Genomic DNA, 18153 nt, shown 5'->3' with positions numbered 1-18153 from the left:
CCTATGAGACCATGCATGCCTTCTTAGTGTCACCCGTCGCGTTTCCAGGGCGAGTCCAGGTGGCGGCGGTTTGTTGGAACGACTGGGAGCCCAACAGGTGGTCCAATCAGGGGCGAGCATGGGGACTCCGGCCCCTGAATTTGAATGCCCTCGAGTCCCGTCGGGTGCAGTCAGGCTCCGAGGCCCCGCTCACGAAGCCAAGACTGCAGCTTCACGAACTGTTGCTCCCTGAGTCGCTGTCGTGAACTGGTGGGTGGTCGACGTGGTCCATCATCTGGCGTGGTCAACCATGATGATGTTGGCCATGGGGCGACTGTTGATCACACTTTGTTTACCCTTGTAAGCTGTGCCTTAACAACGAGACTAATGTCCGAACAGCGAGTGAGAAAACGATGCCCAACCTGCCAATCGAGAAACCGTTCAGTCTGCAGCGTCAACATTCAATCACCCCTCGGAGTTGGCTCGGGCATTGCGACATTGCCACCTCTTCCCTCCCTCTCCCCCTCCCCCCTGGAGCATGAACTCGGAACAACGGTGGGGAGCCTGTGAATATTGAACCCGTGAACATCAATATCGAGTCCCGACTCGAGTAACTCCCTTCTCTGACTTGATTGGCTTGTGGCCCAGCTCTGCAGGAGACAAAGACATTGTTATTCCGCCTTGATGGTTTCCGCAACCCTCTGAACAACCTCGGCAATGGATAATTGAGGGGGTGAAACGGTTTTCTACGGCAAATTTTCATAATATAGATTCGTTCGCTCTTATAATTCAGTCAAAATCAACCATGGGGTGTTCGTCAAGCTGCAGAACTTGGCCAGTCCGATGTCCAAGTGTCGTTCAAATAAGAGTGTGGTGTTACACGGCGGCGTCCGGGTTTAACCCTGCGTGCAGCTGCGAAAACGCACCGAAAACGGGGTTGCGGTACATTATGTGTGACCACAACTCTGAACTTTACATCACGGGTACCTATGCAGATATGCAGAGCAACCTCGTACTGCTTGTAGGACTGCCAGGACTGCCAGGTCCACAGGCCCAACGCCTACGTCTGGGGCCATAGCAACACCAAGCCCGGATACAGGCGCAGGATGATGTTATTCGAAGGACCAATGTTGTATTCCTATGCCCTTCGCGATACCCAGCAGCAATACTAAGTAGGTATTAAGTACGTGCGTAAATGCAAACGAACCACGCCAAACTCATATTCCCAATGTCCGCAATCTAACCATGCACCGTGAGCGCCATGCAAATGCAGAAGACATGCTCCGTCCCAATGCCCAGAGTGCCATGCTATCCTAGCATACAAAGAACCATGCGGCCTGCTTTTTCTCGGCCAGGGGAAAATGTCCAGTCCAGAGAAGAAAAACGAGAAAAAGAAAAAGAAAAGCAAAAAGAAAACAACGCAATCACTCTGTATACAGCCACAACCCGTCCCCTGCGCAACAAAAAAGATCATGATAAACTGCCCAACTTTTCGCAAATGCTTCGATTTCCAACGCCGCCATCTTCCATATTGAAACCCAATCTTGTCGCCTGCCAGCAGGCCCCCCCCAAATGTGATGTCTTAAAACTTTCAAGGCATCGGTCCCGGTGGCGGCCCAGGAGGAGGTGGCCCATGCGGCATCGCATAGAGGTACGACGGCTGCTGCAGGAACCCCGGGTGCGGCTGGGGGTGCTGCAGCATCATGGGCGGGCCCTGGGGCAGAGCCAGCAACCCGGAGCCAGGCTGGCCGTGCATCGAGGCCGGCGTGGTCGGGTCCGACGGCCCCGCAGACCCAGAGTCTGTCATCTGGCCCATCCCGTTCGGATCGCTGCCGTCGGCGTTGGGGTTGCCCGCCGCCTTCTCGGCCTTCTTGTTGGCCAGCGTCGTGCGCCGCTTCTCCACGGCCCCTTGCATCTCGCCCGAAGCCCACCGTCCTGTGTGTCAAGGTTAGCTGCCTGGCTCTGTCAGTGTGAGGGAAGGGTATCGACTTACTCCTCATGGACCAGCTCATCTTCTCCGACTTGGTCATCTCCGCGTACGGCTTGTCGAGGTCGCCGTCCCCGTTTGCCGCCGCGCCCAGCTGAGCCTCGTTCGCCGCAGCAGCCTTTTTGCCACGCGGTCGCTTTGGCTTGGCGCCAGACGCCCCGTTGGACGGCGTCGATGCCCGCGAGGGAGCCGACGAAGAAGCCCCGTGGTTGGTCAGCTTGATTTTGGTGATGGGCTTCTTCACCAACGGGGGAGGAGGTGGCGGGGGGTGGGTGCCGGCGACGAATGCGGGTGCCGCGTTGAACGTGTGCATGTACGGACCCGCCTGTGTGGCCGCGGGTTGGGAACCGTTGCCCGCATCCACCACCATGGGGCCGGTCACGAAGTTGTGGTAAAACTTTGTGGCCACTGGCGGCTGCAGCGGCGGGGGGCTGGCCGGGCGTGGAGAAGGTGACGGAACGGAAGCCGGGGGTGGTGGTGCTTGGGCGACCGGTTCCTTCTTCCTCGGCCCCCGTTTCTTCGGCACGGTCGCGGCACCGTTCGGCTTTTGAACAGCCGCGCCCCGGTTCCGCCGCTGGGCGCGGGTTTCCAGCTCCGGGTCATTCTCGAGCGCAAAGTTGCGCTTCCGCTTCTCCCGCAGCGAGTATGTCGACTCGGTCGTCTCGGCCGTGTGGGCCGTGCCGTTGGACGACGAGGTCGACGGCCTCGAATCGGGCTGCGTCGAGGCGTTGCTGTAGAAGGACGAGCTGACCATCTCGCCGCCGGCTTGGTGGCTTGGCTGCAACCCTTTCCCGTTACGGGCGCGTTTCGGCTTGCCAGCCTCGCCGCCGAACCCAACAGGTACCGACGTTGGTGGCTCCGGCACAGACAGTGCACCCCTGCCGCGCCTGCGCGTGGCCTTGGGCTTCTCCGCATCCCGTTCCTCGTCTTCTGTCCGGTTGCCGTCCGCTCCGGCGCCTGGGGCGATCTGGTCTCGTTCATCTAGTAGCACGGCGGCGCGTGCACGTGCAGCGCGCCCTTTTCGGGGGGATTCCGAAAAGCTCTCGGCGAAATGGCCTTGCTCCAGCCCGTCCAAGTCGTCCCCAGTGGCGGCGGCGGGCTTTCTTCTTTGGCGGCGCCCGGGACCAAACACAGCAATACCTGTCGGTGTGCCGGCCCGGCTCGGATCCTGGCTCTGGTCCGAGACGTGGCGCGGCTTCCTGGTTCGCTTCCCTTCGACGACGTTCTCCTCGGCAAGCTCTGCCCCCTTTTCCGTCCTCTTTCGCAGTCGGTTCTCGGGCATCTCCCACCGCTGCTCCTCCGGGTTCTGCCGGCCAACCTGGGTAGGGTGGGTGTTGAGCTTGAAGCCGTACGCGTGGGCCATGACACGGTCCTCCTCCTTCTGCTGCTCCAGCAGGGGGTCGTCGACGTAGGGGCGAGGAGCGCGTATTCCGCGTACCTCAAATGGGGCCGGGCCTTTGACCGGGTCGTCGAAATGGCGCCGAGGGGGTAGTGGTTCGTCTGCCTTTTGGCGATTCTCCCAGTTAATGACGGTCTTGTCGTGGGCCCGGCGGCGCTTCGCATTATCTTCGTCGTCCAAGAGCTTCTTGAGCTCATTGTATTCCTGCTGGTACGTGTGCAAGGTTTCCACCGCTGCAGCGACGGTCTCGTAGAGGCGCTCATTGGAGAAGCCTTGCCACCCCTCAAACGCCTCGGCGAAATCGTTGGAATCGCGAATCTTGGGGAATAGGTATTGCGTGTGCGGATTCCGCGTCACCTCCACGGGCTCGCCAGGGCTGTCCGCCTTGACCTGATCATCCATCGGCTCGTCTGCATCTTGTTCGTCCTCCGGTACGTCATCCTGGCCCATGGCGTCATCAACAGGAGCGGGCGAGGGGGCCGCGGTGGGAGGGCGAGATTCAACCGGCTGTGAGTCTCGAAGGGCTGGTTCCTCAACGGAAGCGGTGGTCATGAGTGTCGGTGTCCTGGCCACGACCGTGGAACTAGCTGTGGATTCTGGAGTTGATATCGAGGTAGGTGAGGCAGATGTTTGGGCGTGGGCGGACTTGTACCGGCGAGCGCATTCGTTATTAAATGCCCGCATTGAGATGGGTTTTTCCCCCTTCTCTTGTCTCCGTTTTGTTTCCTTGCTGTAAAGAACAATGAACTCGCTGTACTTCAAAGGGCGGTTTGGGTTCCATTCAGTGCCGGTAGGCTTCCTCTCCAGAGGGGAGGGAACAGGCGTAGGGGTTGCGAGAGGGGTAGGCTCCCCCTTGACAGTTTGGACTGGGTGCACCCACTCCGTGTACGGGCCCGGGAGAGGAATATCCTCTTTTTCATATGGTGTCAGCTTCAGATGAGATGCGAATGGAACTTCGGCACCGTAAATGGGCTCTAGCGCCTTGACCCTTGCAGGTCCTGTCGGCTTTGACCCCAGGAGTAACGCTGGGAGAGAAACGGGGAGCGCAGGTGCCACCGCTTGCGAAGCCTGAGGCGCCGCGGAGGTCACTCTTGATGTAAGGGCGAGGACCTGACCGAGCTTTGGGATTTCAAGTTTCGTTGTTGATGCTTCCGGGGACGTCCCATCCCGTTTGGGTGATTGTTGGGGCGAGCTCTGCTCCTCACGGCCAGCCTCGTTGATTTGGCCGTCGAGGGGTTCTGGAAGGGCGGTCTCGCGGTCTTGCATAACGGCGGACTCAAAGTCGTCTGACTTGATCGCCTCATTTTCAGTAGTCGGCTCTGCTTTCTCGGCCTCCCTACCAGTTACGAGTGAAAGAGGGGTCGGGGAGAGCTGAGGCTGAGGTTGGTCGTAAGAATGATCGGGGACGATGGCATCCTCAATCGCCTCGTCACCTTCCGCCACGATAGACATGGCGTCCTCGATTGGCTGGGACGGCTGTGCCGGGGGCGTCGGCGGCTGCACTTGAACGCGGGCAGCGTCGCTCTCACCTGAAGAGCTCGGACGCGACTCGGGATCCTGCAACGAGGAATTCTCGGATGCCTCCGACAGGGGTGTCGGGCCGGTGTTGGGCACGCTGACAAGAATTGTATCTTGTACCTCATTGTCGGATGGTTGGTCGACATAAGGTGTGAGATCCGCGGACAACTTCTTGGATGGGTTGCGGCGGCGAGCCAGAGGCATTCGAGGCGGCACTGGAGACTTGTCGATGCGGTGGCGCTTACTGGGGTTTGAGGCGACGTCTTCTGATTCATCGCCGGAGTCGTCATGGCCGCCTTTCCTCTTGCGGGTGCGAGCGCCGGGGGTAGCAGCGGGTTTGACGACCAAGTCGTTCTTAGCTGTAGGCAGACCGAGGTCGTCATCAATCATCTCCTGCGTGTAATCGATACGGGCACGCTTCCGCAAAGAATGGCCGCCTTTCGAATGACCCTCATCATCGGCGGCGCCCTCATAGGACGCCTCAAAGGTCCTTGACCTCTTCCGCGCAGGGCCGTGGGCAGCCATGATAGAGCCTGCTGCCGGTGGCGACTCGACGTCGAAGGAAAAGGAAGGAAATGTGGAACTGCGAACTGGACGATCAGCCCGGTCAGCCCGGTCAGTCGCGGGAGACGAGGCGCGATAGGATGTTGGCGTGTTGTTGGCCTGGCGGGCACCGAGTCTACCCCCTCGCTGCGGTGCAGTAGATGGCACCCTGTTTGGGGGAGGGATGTTGGAAGGCTCAGGAGTGCTTGGTGCGACCGTGTCTGAAAAAGGGAGTGTCTGATGTGACGAGTAAGAGTGAGAATGGGAGTGAGACGGAAGCGTGGCACGTTTCTTTGCGCCGCGCCCGCGAGGGATGCTGCTGCGGCCGCGGTCCATGGAGGGCGGTTGTAATTCAATTTGATCGCCAGCGCCCCTTGCACGACCGTCGTCAGGTGGATGCTGCATCCAGGCGGTGATGTCGATGAGGGTTGTGTAGTCGAGGTGGTGGGTGTGTGTGTAAGAGACGGATGGCTGCGGCGAAAAAAGAGAATCGCACTAAAGCGAGTAATACTGGGGCTGGTTTCCAACGTGTCAGGGTAAAGTCAGATGGGCTGCCAAAGCTCCCAAAGCCAGGTTGGTCGCTTATTTGCGTCTTGCAGAGAGAAGAATGCAGCCCTTTGGATGCCCAAAAAAATACAAGAGGGTGGCGGAGGGATGAATGAAGTATTCAGTAGTGATTATTTGTATTGTTGGATGGCCACAATAGCAATGCGAGTGGTGAATATCAGACCGAGTACTCAGCGTGCATCGCCCTCCTTGCGTGTTAGATTTCTTCTCACGTCAATTTCTGGAGGTTCCCGAATAAGCCACGCCCAATCGCATTCCGCCAGCCGTCTTGGAGGAAAGCCCCACCTCCACAGCTGCCAGCAGCTGACTTTCCTACCCAAGTCGCTTCAAACTCCGTCCGAGTGCTGCTGGGACAAGCCAATGGCTGGGGGCGCGCATCAGACCGAGGCCCGCATGGTTCTGGTTGCAGGAGCTTGCTTGCAGCCCGGCCCGCTTGCAGAACCCCCCAACCAACCCAACCTCTTGCCTTGTCTTTCGTTGACTGACCCAGGTGAAGCCCGTGACGCAACATAGCGGCTCCCGTGCCCCCCCACTTGGTTTCAGTGGTCAACGCGACATCTGTGCACTGCACCGCACTGCACGAAGCACCACCTCACTCCATCGCGTCGCCTTGCATTGACTGCGCATTCGTTATTACGTAGGCACGTCGTTACAAATCTCGAGTTTTGCAACAATGGCTAGCAAACGAACAAAGGCCCCCCCCACCGACGACGAGCTTGGCGATCTGTTCGAGGGCATCGGCGGCGACAAGGCCATCAAGAAACCCACAAAAGCCAAACCAGCCACGGCCAAACCCAAAGCCGATGCTGCTGATCAAGATATCCTCGCCGAGCTCGAAAACCAACTCGGCGAGAAAGCCCCAGAGCGGCCGCACACTCCCCGCGTCCGAGATGTCGCAAAACGAACGTCCACCAACACACCCCCTCCCGTCACCGACGCCGCACGCAAATCCGCCGAGAGCACCGGGTCGCACCGTGCAAGCCTCACCCCGAGCGCTACGAGCTCCGAACCGCACGACAGCGAGAAGAGAGTACCCGCTCAGCAGGCACAAGCAGCAGGGGGTGGTGCGCCTGGCGGCGGTTGGTGGGGTGGCATCTTGTCAACCGCATCGGCTGCCATGAAGCAGGCCGAGGCCGCCGTCAAGGAGATCCAGCAGAACGAAGAGGCCAAGAAGTGGGCGGATCAAGTCCGCGGCAACGTGGGAGCGTTGAGAGGTTTCAGTTCGTCTCCCCTAACCATGGCCCTAAACCAACAATACACAATACTAACAAACGTTCTCCCCACACTCCAGGCGACGAGATCCGACACCGCGCCCTCCCGACCTTCACCAACATCCTCCACACCCTCGCTCCCCCCATCTCCTCCCACGAGCGCCTCCTCATCCACATCACCCACGACCTGGTCGGGTACCCGTCCCTCGACCCGCTCATCTACGGCGTCTTCAACCGGGTCATGGCGCAGGTGGAGGGCGGCGACCTGATGGTGATCCAGCGGGGGCAGGAATTCACACTGCGCAGCCCGTCGGCCGCGGAGAAGCCGGCGGGGGCGGCGCTCTTCGGCGGCGGCGCGCAGCAGTCGGCGGCCGGCTGGCGCGACGGGCCGTGGTGGCGGCAGGCCGACATCGCGCGCGACCTGGGCGTGGTGCAGGGCCTGGTGGAGGGCACCAAGCTGTGCCGGGCCAACGCCGAAGGGTACGCGGCCGACTACTTCGCCGCGCACGGCGGCGTCGCCGAGGCCAAGCAGCGCGCCGCCGAGCCCGTGAGCGAGTCCAACCCGGTCCGCAGCTCGGACATCTTCCTGTCGGTGCAGGCCGTGAATGTGCAGGCGGACAAGGCGCTGTTCGCCGGGTCGACGGCGGTGGAGAGGGAGAAGGAGACGTCGGTGGTGGCGGAGGAGGACGACGACGCCGAGGGCGAGGTGTGCTTCGCCGTCTACCTGTTGGACCCCGTGCACGAGATCGAGTACGCCACCGTCAGCCAGCCCGTGCGGGCGCGGTGGATCCGCTGGCTGGATGCGCCCGCCACGCCGGTGACGCCGGCCAGCGGGGACGAGGAGTTCCAGGCCGAGTTTGGGCGGGTGCCCGACGAGATCCGCGAGATCATCGAGAGCGGCGGCGTGGACCCCCGCGAGTGGGTGGCCGAGTGGGTGGAGGAAGCCCTGGGGCTTTCGGTGGGCATCGTCGCGCAGAAATACGTCGCGCGGCGCATGGGCGTTGGTGAAGGTGGTATTGGGAAGGGCAAGCAAAAGGTCGAGAGCGTCATGGAGAAGGGCGGGAACGAGGCTGCCAGGGCTGGTTTGATTTGAAGAGAGGGGCAATCTGGATGTTCAGCACGGGTATGGAATTACAGGGGCGGGATGGTCTACCTGTAGATCAACTAGTTGGAGTGTTATTAGTGCGGAGGTGCTCTGGGACTTGACCTGGCGTTGGGGGGTTGGAATGAGAACCTGAACAATTCAAACCACTAGGTATCAGTCTAATGACTTATACGGGCCTGTCCCAGGTTCGTATCCCGTGACCTTGCAAGCCCACGACATCACGGTGAGATAATAACCATGATTTAGCCCAGCACCAAATCCATAAACATATTATTCCCGGAATAATACTGCAGTTGGCTCTGGCCAAGACTCTGGCCACTCACCGGGCCGGGTGAGCCAGGGGTGAGGTTGGCGACCTCTCTCTTCTGCCTGCCCTACCTTCTTATTATTTGCTAACCTTACAATGTTCGTTCGACAGGGTTTGCCACGCATCGCGCCCAGATTTATGACGCTGAATTTTAATCCTCGATCCGGATTCCGGGAGACCCCATACCGCGATCATGATGGCAACACTGAGGCAGAGCTTTCTTGGCCAGTATTCGGCGACCAAACAAAAAGCGATCCAAGAGGCCAGGGCCGTTCAATCCGCGGTCGTCGAAGAATGCGGCAATGCTGGCAGAGACCCTCCGCCGTATGAGCTCTTGGAATTGATCGGCAAGGGAAGTTTCGGTCGTGTATACAAAGCCACTAGCATCAGGTCCAGACAGGCCGTCGCCGTTAAGATGGTCAGCATAGACGATGGAGATAGCCTCGAGCCTGGCAGGGCAGACACGTTCAGCGACATTCTCAAGGAGGTCCAGACACTCAAGCTTCTCGGTGACAGCGGCGCGAAGAACATCAACACTGTCATCGATACCCTGCTCGTTGGCCCTACCATATGGATCATCACCGAATACTGCGCCGGAGGCAGCGTGTCCACACTTATGAGGCCGACTGGCGGCCTGACCGAGAAATGGATTATTCCCATCTTGCGGGAAGTTGCCGAGGCCGCCTACTGGGTCCATAAGCATGGTGTCATCCATCGAGATATCAAGTGCGCCAATGTTCTCATCACCGAAGCTGGAGCCGTTCAACTCTGCGACTTTGGCGTTGCGGGGCTCCTTGAAACAAAGTTCGACAAGAGGAGCACTGTAACCGGAACGTTGCACTGGATGGCCCCCGAGCTCTTTGACTCGACCGTTTCATACGGCTCCGAGGTTGACATCTGGTATGCCTACCTTACTGTATCCATCCAAGCATGTTTCACCCCTGGGACATCGGTTCCCCTCGTGCACTATAGATTTGGCAGGCAACCTGACAACTGACAATTTCCGTACAGGGCCTTTGGTTCGATGGCTTACGAGATGGCTACTGGGCTGCCACCGAACGCGGGCCCAATCGGTGATATTTCGCAGTTCGGTTCATACCTGAAGCAACATTGCCCCCGTCTCATAGGTGATCAGTATTCGAATCAACTAAAGGACCTTGTCGCGTTTTGCATGGTGGAGGACCCGGCCCTGCGCCCTCACATCGAACGGGTTCAGCAGCATCCGTACATCCACAACTCCGAGGACGACTACCCGACCATTTCTCTCTCAAAGCTTGTGAACGCTTACAAGGTCTGGGAGATACAGGGCGGAAACAGGCGTTCACTGTTTTCCGCCGGCGGCGCCCAGGGTCCAGCCAACGACCTGTCACCTTCCGTTGTCCCTGACGACGAATGGAATTTCAGCGCAACCGAGGAAAGCTTCGACTTCAACAATGCGGATGCTCAGGCTGTCTTTGATGTCTACGGCCCAGACGTTGACCTTCCCGGCTGGCAAAATCAGAAACAAGCCCGTCGTCGCCGACCTCCCAACATCAAAACGTTCAAAGTGCCCCTCGAGAGAGTGTTCGACCCGCACACAATCTCCAACTATGACGACAATGCTCGAGTTTTCTACTCCAAGGCCCTCCCATCACCGATTACGGATCTCCCCCTACGAAAGCCCCCGGAGCAGCCGACCATCCGAGAATCCCTGATCGACCTTGACCTGTCGTTAGATGGAGGCGAGTTGTCACAATTCGCTGACATGGATACAATAAAACCAGGGGCGAGGCCAGCAACAGCCCTCGTCGAGGGCGTTGATCGGCGACGGACCCAGGATTGGTCATTCCCGTCCATGACACCTGCGACGGCAGCCCCTGACATGGCAGCCCCCGAGCTCAGCAATAACCCCCAGCCCATTGGGGTTGCACAGGATCCGACGTCAGCCTACCGGCAATATGATCACGCAAACAGTCAAGACTTGGATCGGATGACACCGACAGCTCACATTAGTCGTCTTTCGATCGTGAGCCTGATTGACCTCGATGCGAGTCTTGCAATCGACACGACAGAAGCCAGCCGTCCATCCACGGCGGGTTCGGACGCCGCATCGACGAGCTCAGACCTGAAAACACCATTTGATCTCGAGCGGCATGCTGTCGACACCAATTTCGGGCCAAGACCTAGGGAGCCGTCCGTCTACCTGAACGAGGATCTTTACCCAAGCTCTCCACCCAGAACCCACGACAGCTCTTCGCCCTCACACATGAGTGACATGACAACACTGGATTTGGCCCCCGACCCCAGTCAAACACGTCTACCCCCCTCCTGTCCGGTCCCTGCACCACCATCCGCATCTGTGATGCAGGGTTACGCTTCACCGGAGGAAACGAAGGACGAACTTTGTCGAATGATAGCGAGTTTTCACGAGCAACTTCAGTTGACCGACCAGGTCCTGAGAACTATGCCCGTCCGTTCCAGGGGCCGCTAGAATGCGCGGGATCTCTCTTCATTAGCACGGCGGCGCGTGTACATCAGAGGAGGACACCGAGTTTATGCTCAGCTTGCAGCAGTCTCGTGGTGGTATTGCAATATCTGACCTGGGTGGTTTCAGGCACGCTCAACAACAAGATCTTTGATCCAGAGATAAATGCAAGACGCATGGCTACGCCACATGAGCCGCGTGCTCACCCCGCTCACCCAACTCGCCCCAGCTGGCGCGAGCAAAAGCGGCCTAGATAAGTCTAATTCTAGACCACCATAACTCCGAGTCTCAGGGGATTAAGTGATACGGCGCCTCAGTTTCTAATCTTGTAGCTGGATGAGAGAACGTGCTCTGAGGCACTATGAGCAGCATCCACGATAGCTGTGCCCCCCGGGTTGGCCAACTTTGACTGTTGCTCTTTCTCCGATTCCCTGGAATGGGGTTAACAACGAAACTCGGAGATCGAGCTCGAGCATGCGGACAGAGACTCACATTGTCAAAAGCTGGGCGCTCAGAACAAAGAGGGCGACGGAGGCGGCAGCAAAGCTCAGGTAGCCAGCGATGGCGTCCCTGTCGCAGGTCCGGTCACCCTCTGCATCCAGCCCGTCCGAGACAACAGCCAAGGCACTTTGGTACTCGGCGAGGCCAGACTGGAGGACAAGTCCGAGCTGGGAATGCACGACGGCAGCGTCGGCAATGAGGTACCCGAGCTGGTTAGCATGGTGCCCGAGCTGCTGGAGTCTCGATGATAGTGCGGCTAGGGATTGGTGAAATTCACCGTCATCCTGGACCGCCTGAAGGACTCGTTGGGTTTGGGTGACCATCGACTGCGCCTTGTCAAACAAGGCCGAGCAGGTGGATGCGGCATTTGCTGGTGAAAACTGGTCCATGGCTTCGCGTTATCTTGAAAGAAAGAAAGAAATAGCAAAACTACAGGTACCTAGATAGGGGTACCCTGGGCATGGCCGAACTGGCTGTACAAAAATCAACCTTGGACTCCCTCGATTATTGGGTTACAACTGAGCTTGAGCAACCTCTCGAGTGCGGGGTTTCACTCGTGCATTCGCTAAGGTACCTGATAGGTAGGCAGTTATGGATTCCAGGGAATCGGCACAACCCACGCCGAGAAGTTTGGGAACCAGTAACCTGCATGCCTGGCAGCAGTCAGTCTCCTATCATTGGGTGGTGGTGAGCAAGCGCACACAGCGAGGTTAGAGGGGAACTCGTGCCCATAAGCTAATTCCACAGTATAATTCCAAACCTGTCTCCACGAGCAGTGATAACCAACAAGTAGCCGTCAGCACCGGTGTTTAAGTTGCCCGTATCCAACTAACGGGCGGGGGAGGCTTGTAAGAAGTTTACATATTACAGCTGTGTTGATGATGCAATGACACAAACTGAACCCAAGATAGATATGTCCCATGATATCACAATCACAATAACGGACGAAAGAATGACACAAGCTCGACTTGTAACTTTTTAAAAGAAAACCCTTCTTGTCCCAGCCCAGTGACGCAGCCATCGAGTCACTGATCACCTACCTAGGTACCGTGTACCTTAGCGATTACTTAAATCACGGCCAAGTCAATTGTTTGTGTCATCATAAGTTTCTCGCATGTTCGACCTTTGATCTTAGGTATAAATCCTGTGATATCCGATACTACTACCTACCTAGGTACTATCATACTTTGGTTCTTTGCCCAGCTTCGTCTTGGTAAAGACTTTCAACCCAGACCCTCAACAACGGCCCCGTTCCAGGCCACGATTTCAGTCTTCCTGTCTCGCCAACCACCCGAAAACTAAAACATACACATAAATACCAGCAGCCCGTACGACAGGCGCGATGGCTCGGCCAGCATATCTGCTCTCGGCATCAATATAAATACTTGGTCTGGCAGAAAATGCATTCACCGCTGTCACTCCCACGGGCTTCAAAGGGGTATTGCGGAGCCATCTGTACGCCGCCAAGGATGACCTTGTGAAATCTCCCGGCCCCTCGGTGCTGTTTAGAGTTGCTTTCGCCGAAGACATCTTTCTCGACTCGGCCAAGTTCCCCGGTCTGAGCGCTGAAGCCGTCACGGCAGCCCTACAAGGCCCAGAACTCTCGGGGGCCCGCACATTGAGTCTTTGCACATTGAGTCTTTGCCCGGACTGGAGCAACACCGACGGGGCAAATCTGGCACAGGCCCTTTGCGTGCTACCACGTCTTGAGGTTCTCTACGTCATGGAATCCCCGAGTAGGGCAGACGAGGGCCCGGTGGGATAGTTCTACATGGCACTGGCGGCGCATTCGCGATGCCCGAGTAGCAAGATATTGCTGGCCGGCGCCACCTCCTGTGCCCTGAACCGCCGGGGCCTGGTTGCCAACGACCGAGTCCTTCGTCCCGCCACCGTCCTTCCCGGTCTCGCAACTCATCATCACTGATAACCGCCACCCATCTATGAGTGTTGGAGGTGGTGGTAGTGAGGTATATCAGTACACAGATCCGGCAGGTCCCCTAACGGGAACCGGTCTCCGTTTTGGGACCTCCGATAATGAGCGACGTCAGACGTGACCAACCACTTTCCATGCATTACCTCCCTTTGACAGACGCCTTCTTGACCCCTGGCCGGTTTGTCAATGGCCTTGTGGGACTCTTTGCACACAACGACGACATGTGGAATCGGAAAACGTGGTCGTTGTCCGTAGCCCACATGTTCGCATGCGTAGCGCCGACTGTCGACAACCCGTCCGCCATCGAAGTCGGCACTCTTCCAGCAGAAATATTCGCCGGCCGCGATACCGGGTTATCAGAGACGGGCCGCTTAAGCAACTTAAGATGCTTCCCAAAGATGCGCAGTCTCCTACCCAGCACCTGGAGGGTCGTAGCCTCCATTACCCCTTGGACTGCGGGATCCGAGCTCTCCGTGCCCACTGGCACTCTAAAAGAACTCCAATATGCGTTCGTTCGCCCCAAAAATAGGGTCATCAAAGCAGAGCCAGGGACTGCCGATTTCTTCGGCTTGCGGATGACCTGAAGATGCTCGACATGGAAGGGTTCCTCCGCATCACCGCCCCAGGCGCGAATCTCACGGGCCTGGATCGTCAACTCGAAGAGGCCCAATGCCGAAATTATCATCATACTATGCGTCAGGAGAAACATGACTAACCCTGGCCGTTTATCTCACAAACTATCATGAACCCCCAAACCGCGTATAAACTACTGCGCGAGGCATTTGACCAACCAGAAGGAGAGGTAAGTTGCCTGCTATTAACCCAAGTCAAGCATTGGACATGGAGTACCTGATTAGGTAGGGACTCATCGTCGAATAGCCACCAGTGTATTATTCCAACCCCATGCTAATGCCATATTACTGGGGCATGATCTGACCGAGTTTGAAATGCCCCTTGAAAGGGATGGACATATTTCTCATATATTTTTCCACGAATTGTACCACCAGTGCATGTCACTGTCCAGCTTCCCTGAGATCAATCAAGTCATGTCCTCGGCGTGACATTCTCCATGTTTCGCATTGGAGTTTGGCTGCGACCTCACGACCCGACGGCATCCAATCACCTTGGGTGAGATAATCATCACCCTAAAAGTAAATGGAGCGCTCTCTGACTTGCTGACCTGCACAGAGGTAGCTGGGAGGACGGGAGCAACATGGGTCTGACCCTGCATCGGTGATGTTCAGCCTAAGCTTTAACAGGGTGAGTATATGGTTCATTATACAAGGCAGCGACACGTGCTGCGACAATCCACCCTAGAGCTCCGCGGTTGGGCGATATTGGCTCGTCCATCCCCATTTTATCCGGCACGGAGCCTGCCTGACATACATGAAGCAAGGCCCTGCGGTGCCATCATGAACGACGATCCCCCGCCTCCCCAGTCGGGAAGCCCCTTTTGGGGGCGAGCTAGAGCGGGCCACGCATAGATATTAATATACTGACCCTTCCATGCTGTCCTTCCAGAACGTTTCCCAGCGCCCACCACCCAGGTTTCCTCTCTCCACACCACCATGCGCGTCTTCTCCAACACCTCCTCCCTCCTCTCCCTCCTCCTGCTGCTCGGCGGCAGCCAGGAGGGTGAGGCCTCGCCCGCGCTCGAAAAGAGACAGACGACGGGCCAGTACTGCGACACGGCGTCGGGCATGTGCTACCTCGAGTACTCGTGGGGCCCGACGGCGCCCGTGTTCCGCGTCGCGGTGCCCGACACGGCGGCGACCGACACGGACTTCGACACGCTCCTGCAGATCGTCTCGCCGGCGTCCTTCGGGTGGGTGGGCTTCGGCTGGGGCGGTCGCATGACGCTCAACCCGCTGACGGTGGTGTGGCCCAACGGCCAGAGCGCGACCGTCTCGTCGCGGTGGTCGAGGTACGTCTCTCATCATACTCGCCCTTGATACACAAGCACCTCTCCCTCCCTTCCTTCCCATCTCCTTCCTTCCTTCCCATCTCCTCCCCTTCCAACCCAACCCCCACCGCGCGCAGCACCACACACCAGCAAAACCAACCCAAACTAACCACATCCACCCCCCAAACAACAGCGGCCGCACCCTCCCGCAACTCTACCCCGAAGCCACCTACCGCACGGTCGGCGCCTCGCGCAACAGCACGCACTGGACGGTCGAGACGGTCTGCTCCGGGTGCAGCAAGTGGAGCGGGGGCCGGCTGAGCACGACCGGGGTCAACTCGTTCGCGTGGGCGGTCAGCGAGACGACGGTGGCGCAGCCGGCCAACACGGCCAGCAGCTTCCAGGTGCACGACAACATCGGCATGTTCTCCGAGTCGCTCGAGCCGGGCACGGTGCCGGCGGCGCAGTTTGAGGAGCATGTCGGTGGGGCGAACTAGAGGGGGGGGGGGGGAGATCCCATGTTGGAATAGGGGTTGGAATGGATGGGATGGTCTGAGTGAGGATGAGACGGAGGGGTATCATCAGGAGTGGGAGGAAAAGGGCGACAAATAGTGTTCAACTTGGCGCTGATTTGTAGTATTAATAGGATGATAACACAAGCCAAAAAACAGACGAACCACACCAGTTCCAACGCCACCCGGACGCCGTCTATAACCATGCATATGCGAATACATGTTTTGACCTTCTGACCCCCTTCTCACTCACCCTCATCAACCCAACATCCCTCAGGCAAAAGCACCCACAGCAGCCATCAACCCCGCCCCACCAAGCACCGCCAAAAAAGCATTCACCCGCCTCCGGCCCTTGAGCACCTTGTAACTCTTCTCGCTCAAAAAGTCCTCGGCCAGCAGCTGCACCAGACCGGCAAACAACAACAGGCCGCTCGAGATGGCGTTCATGAAGCCGACCATGAGTAGGCCGGTCTGGCTCATGGGGTCGTAGAAGCGGTGGATGAAGAGGCCGATGGCCTGGCCAATGGGTGTGGTGGCGCCAAAGGCGAGCACCATCAGCCAGGGGCGCGGGGACGAGCGCGGGAAGTGCAGGGCTGCGATGCGCGTGCCGAGGGCGAGGCCTTCGAAGGATTCTAGAGGGGGGTTAGTTAGTAACTGTATGAGAAGGGGTCTGTCTGCGTGTGGAGGAAACGTACGGTGGAAGGAGATGGCGATGAGGAACACGGCAAAGGTCGGGCCGGTGGCGACCGACAGCGCCATGCCGATGAAGACGCTGTGGAAGAGGATGCCCGCCTCGAGGAGGACGCACTGTAGCATCATGCGCTTCTGCTCCTCCGGGCCGGGGATGTGCTGCAGGGCCGCAAGCGCCGGCTCGGGCTTGTGCTGGTGGTCCGAGTCCGCCCTTGGGTGCAGCTCCTCAAAGCTGAGCTCCAGATCCAGAGACTCTCGGTCGTCGTCTTGTCCGCTGTCTCGTTGGGTTTTGAGTAACCCCTCCCTAGCGGGGGCCATGGTGGGTGTCGAGCCCGGGAGAGGGGAAGCCCCCGCCACCAACCCCTCCGTAGCTTCCAGGTCGTCAAGCGCAATGCTGGCGGGTCGATCCCGGCGCGCGTGTCGCGAAGATTCCCCCTCTTGTGTGTGACCACCCCCGTTTCCATCGCCGTCCTCGCTGTCCTCCTCTTCCCATGCGTGGTGTGAGTGCGAATGACTGGCACCCCGGGTCGTCAGATATGATTCCAGCGCCACCACCACAAACGCCGACACCATGGCAATCAACCCCGCCAACGGCCGGTATCCTTTGCTGAAGACGTGCGGAAGACATGGATCGGTCAGAGAGGTAAACGCGGTCGGGAGAAGGTGGACAAAGGCGGTGGCCATCAGAACGCCGGTTCCGAAATGCTGGCAGAGGAATATGATGTTGCGCTGGCGTTTGCTACCCTTGGTCAGGCGCTGGGAGAAGAGGGGGAACCCGCATGCTGTTAGGGGTATTACAGTCAGCGTTGAAACCCCCGGAGAGGACGGCAATTGGGCATCATTGACATACACAGAGTGCTCAAGGTGAGGATGAGGAACAGGGCGAAGACGTGGATGCCTGTGTCGTAGGACCCCTTCTTCCCCGAACCGCATGCCGGTCGCTCGTTGGCGTCATCGCGTCTCGAGAGCTCTGCGAGGAGCAGGTCGGTAGGTATCGAGGACCATCGGGGATCTGTTGCGGGGTGCGGGTGTTTGTTAGCAACCGAGGTTCCCGGCTGGTAAATGGCATCGCAATGTGGTGATGTGGAAGATTGGGGAGGTGCATGTAGAGTCCATCATGTCGGGTAGAAGGTTCAACTGACCATCTGCCCGCAAACCGAGCTTCTCCATTCTCTACTTCGCACCTTTCAGTCTAACTAACATGCAAATGCAAACCCTGAAATTGTTTTTGGCGATCACTGCATTGTGGCGTTGGGTAGAATACCAACGGCGGGGTGGCTCTTTGAGACACCAACATCCAATGCGCCGTGATGACTTTGCCGTTGAGAAATGGAGCTCCAGAAACTCTTGGTTGGAATGGAACGCTGCGATGTTTCGAGGTGCCATCCCGTGCCTGCCGCCGAGACGCGGCCTTCAACTGCGCCCGTTCCAGGCCCACCGCTCTCAAATGCCCCTGACGAAATGGTGGGGTTCCCCCTAACGTTAATTTTAGCTGACGTCGGCTCAACCTGGAACTGGCATCAATTTTGGTCGA

At 58.2% G+C, this 18153-nt stretch overlaps 6 protein-coding genes across 6 annotated transcripts; 3 read left to right on the top strand and 3 right to left on the bottom strand.

Annotated features, from left to right (window-relative positions):
- Positions 1–1094: 1094 nt before the first annotated feature.
- Positions 1095–6130, bottom strand: B0H64DRAFT_379090 (uncharacterized protein). The gene is made up of 2 exons (XM_062802622.1): positions 1973–6130; positions 1095–1914 (listed from the first exon to the last, which is right to left on the bottom strand). Exons 1-2 carry the CDS (start codon positions 5829–5831, stop codon positions 1571–1573), a joined length of 4203 nt encoding a protein of 1400 aa, XP_062663274.1. The 5' UTR covers positions 5832–6130; the 3' UTR covers positions 1095–1570.
- A 262-nt stretch (positions 6131–6392) lies between these two features.
- Positions 6393–8473, top strand: B0H64DRAFT_469946 (maintenance of telomere capping protein 1). The gene is made up of 2 exons (XM_062807808.1): positions 6393–7213; positions 7285–8473. The coding sequence occupies exons 1-2, from the start codon at positions 6667–6669 to the stop codon at positions 8295–8297; spliced, it is 1560 nt and encodes a 519-aa protein (XP_062663273.1). The 5' UTR covers positions 6393–6666; the 3' UTR covers positions 8298–8473.
- Positions 8474–8685: 212 nt separating this feature from the next.
- On the top strand, positions 8686–11327 carry B0H64DRAFT_447595 (serine/threonine protein kinase). Its single transcript, XM_062807007.1, has 2 exons — positions 8686–9516; positions 9628–11327. The coding sequence occupies exons 1-2, from the start codon at positions 8810–8812 to the stop codon at positions 11084–11086; spliced, it is 2166 nt and encodes a 721-aa protein (XP_062663272.1). The 5' UTR covers positions 8686–8809; the 3' UTR covers positions 11087–11327.
- A 66-nt stretch (positions 11328–11393) lies between these two features.
- On the bottom strand, positions 11394–11970 carry B0H64DRAFT_369096 (uncharacterized protein; the record flags this gene model as incomplete). The annotated part of the gene is made up of 2 exons (XM_062801999.1): positions 11394–11511; positions 11573–11970. The coding sequence occupies 2 exons, from the start codon at positions 11968–11970 to the stop codon at positions 11394–11396; spliced, it is 516 nt and encodes a 171-aa protein (XP_062663271.1).
- A 2673-nt stretch (positions 11971–14643) lies between these two features.
- Positions 14644–15914, top strand: B0H64DRAFT_351081 (uncharacterized protein; the record flags this gene model as incomplete). The annotated part of the gene is made up of 2 exons (XM_062801451.1): positions 14644–15438; positions 15611–15914. Exons 1-2 carry the CDS (start codon positions 15083–15085, stop codon positions 15912–15914), a joined length of 660 nt encoding a protein of 219 aa, XP_062663270.1. The 5' UTR covers positions 14644–15082.
- Positions 15915–15957: 43 nt separating this feature from the next.
- On the bottom strand, positions 15958–17941 carry B0H64DRAFT_379078 (Zinc/iron permease). Its single transcript, XM_062802621.1, has 4 exons — positions 17762–17941; positions 17470–17631; positions 16625–17401; positions 15958–16561 (listed from the first exon to the last, which is right to left on the bottom strand). The coding sequence occupies exons 1-4, from the start codon at positions 17787–17789 to the stop codon at positions 16203–16205; spliced, it is 1326 nt and encodes a 441-aa protein (XP_062663269.1). The 5' UTR covers positions 17790–17941; the 3' UTR covers positions 15958–16202.
- Positions 17942–18153: the final 212 nt, after the last annotated feature.

The sequence above is a fragment of the Chaetomium fimeti genome, assembly GCF_033439085.1.
Source record: "Chaetomium fimeti strain CBS 168.71 chromosome Unknown B0H64scaffold_1, whole genome shotgun sequence".
Classification (NCBI taxonomy): Eukaryota; Fungi; Ascomycota; class Sordariomycetes; order Sordariales; family Chaetomiaceae; genus Chaetomium; species Chaetomium fimeti.
This window is presented reverse-complemented; position numbering and strand designations above follow the sequence as displayed.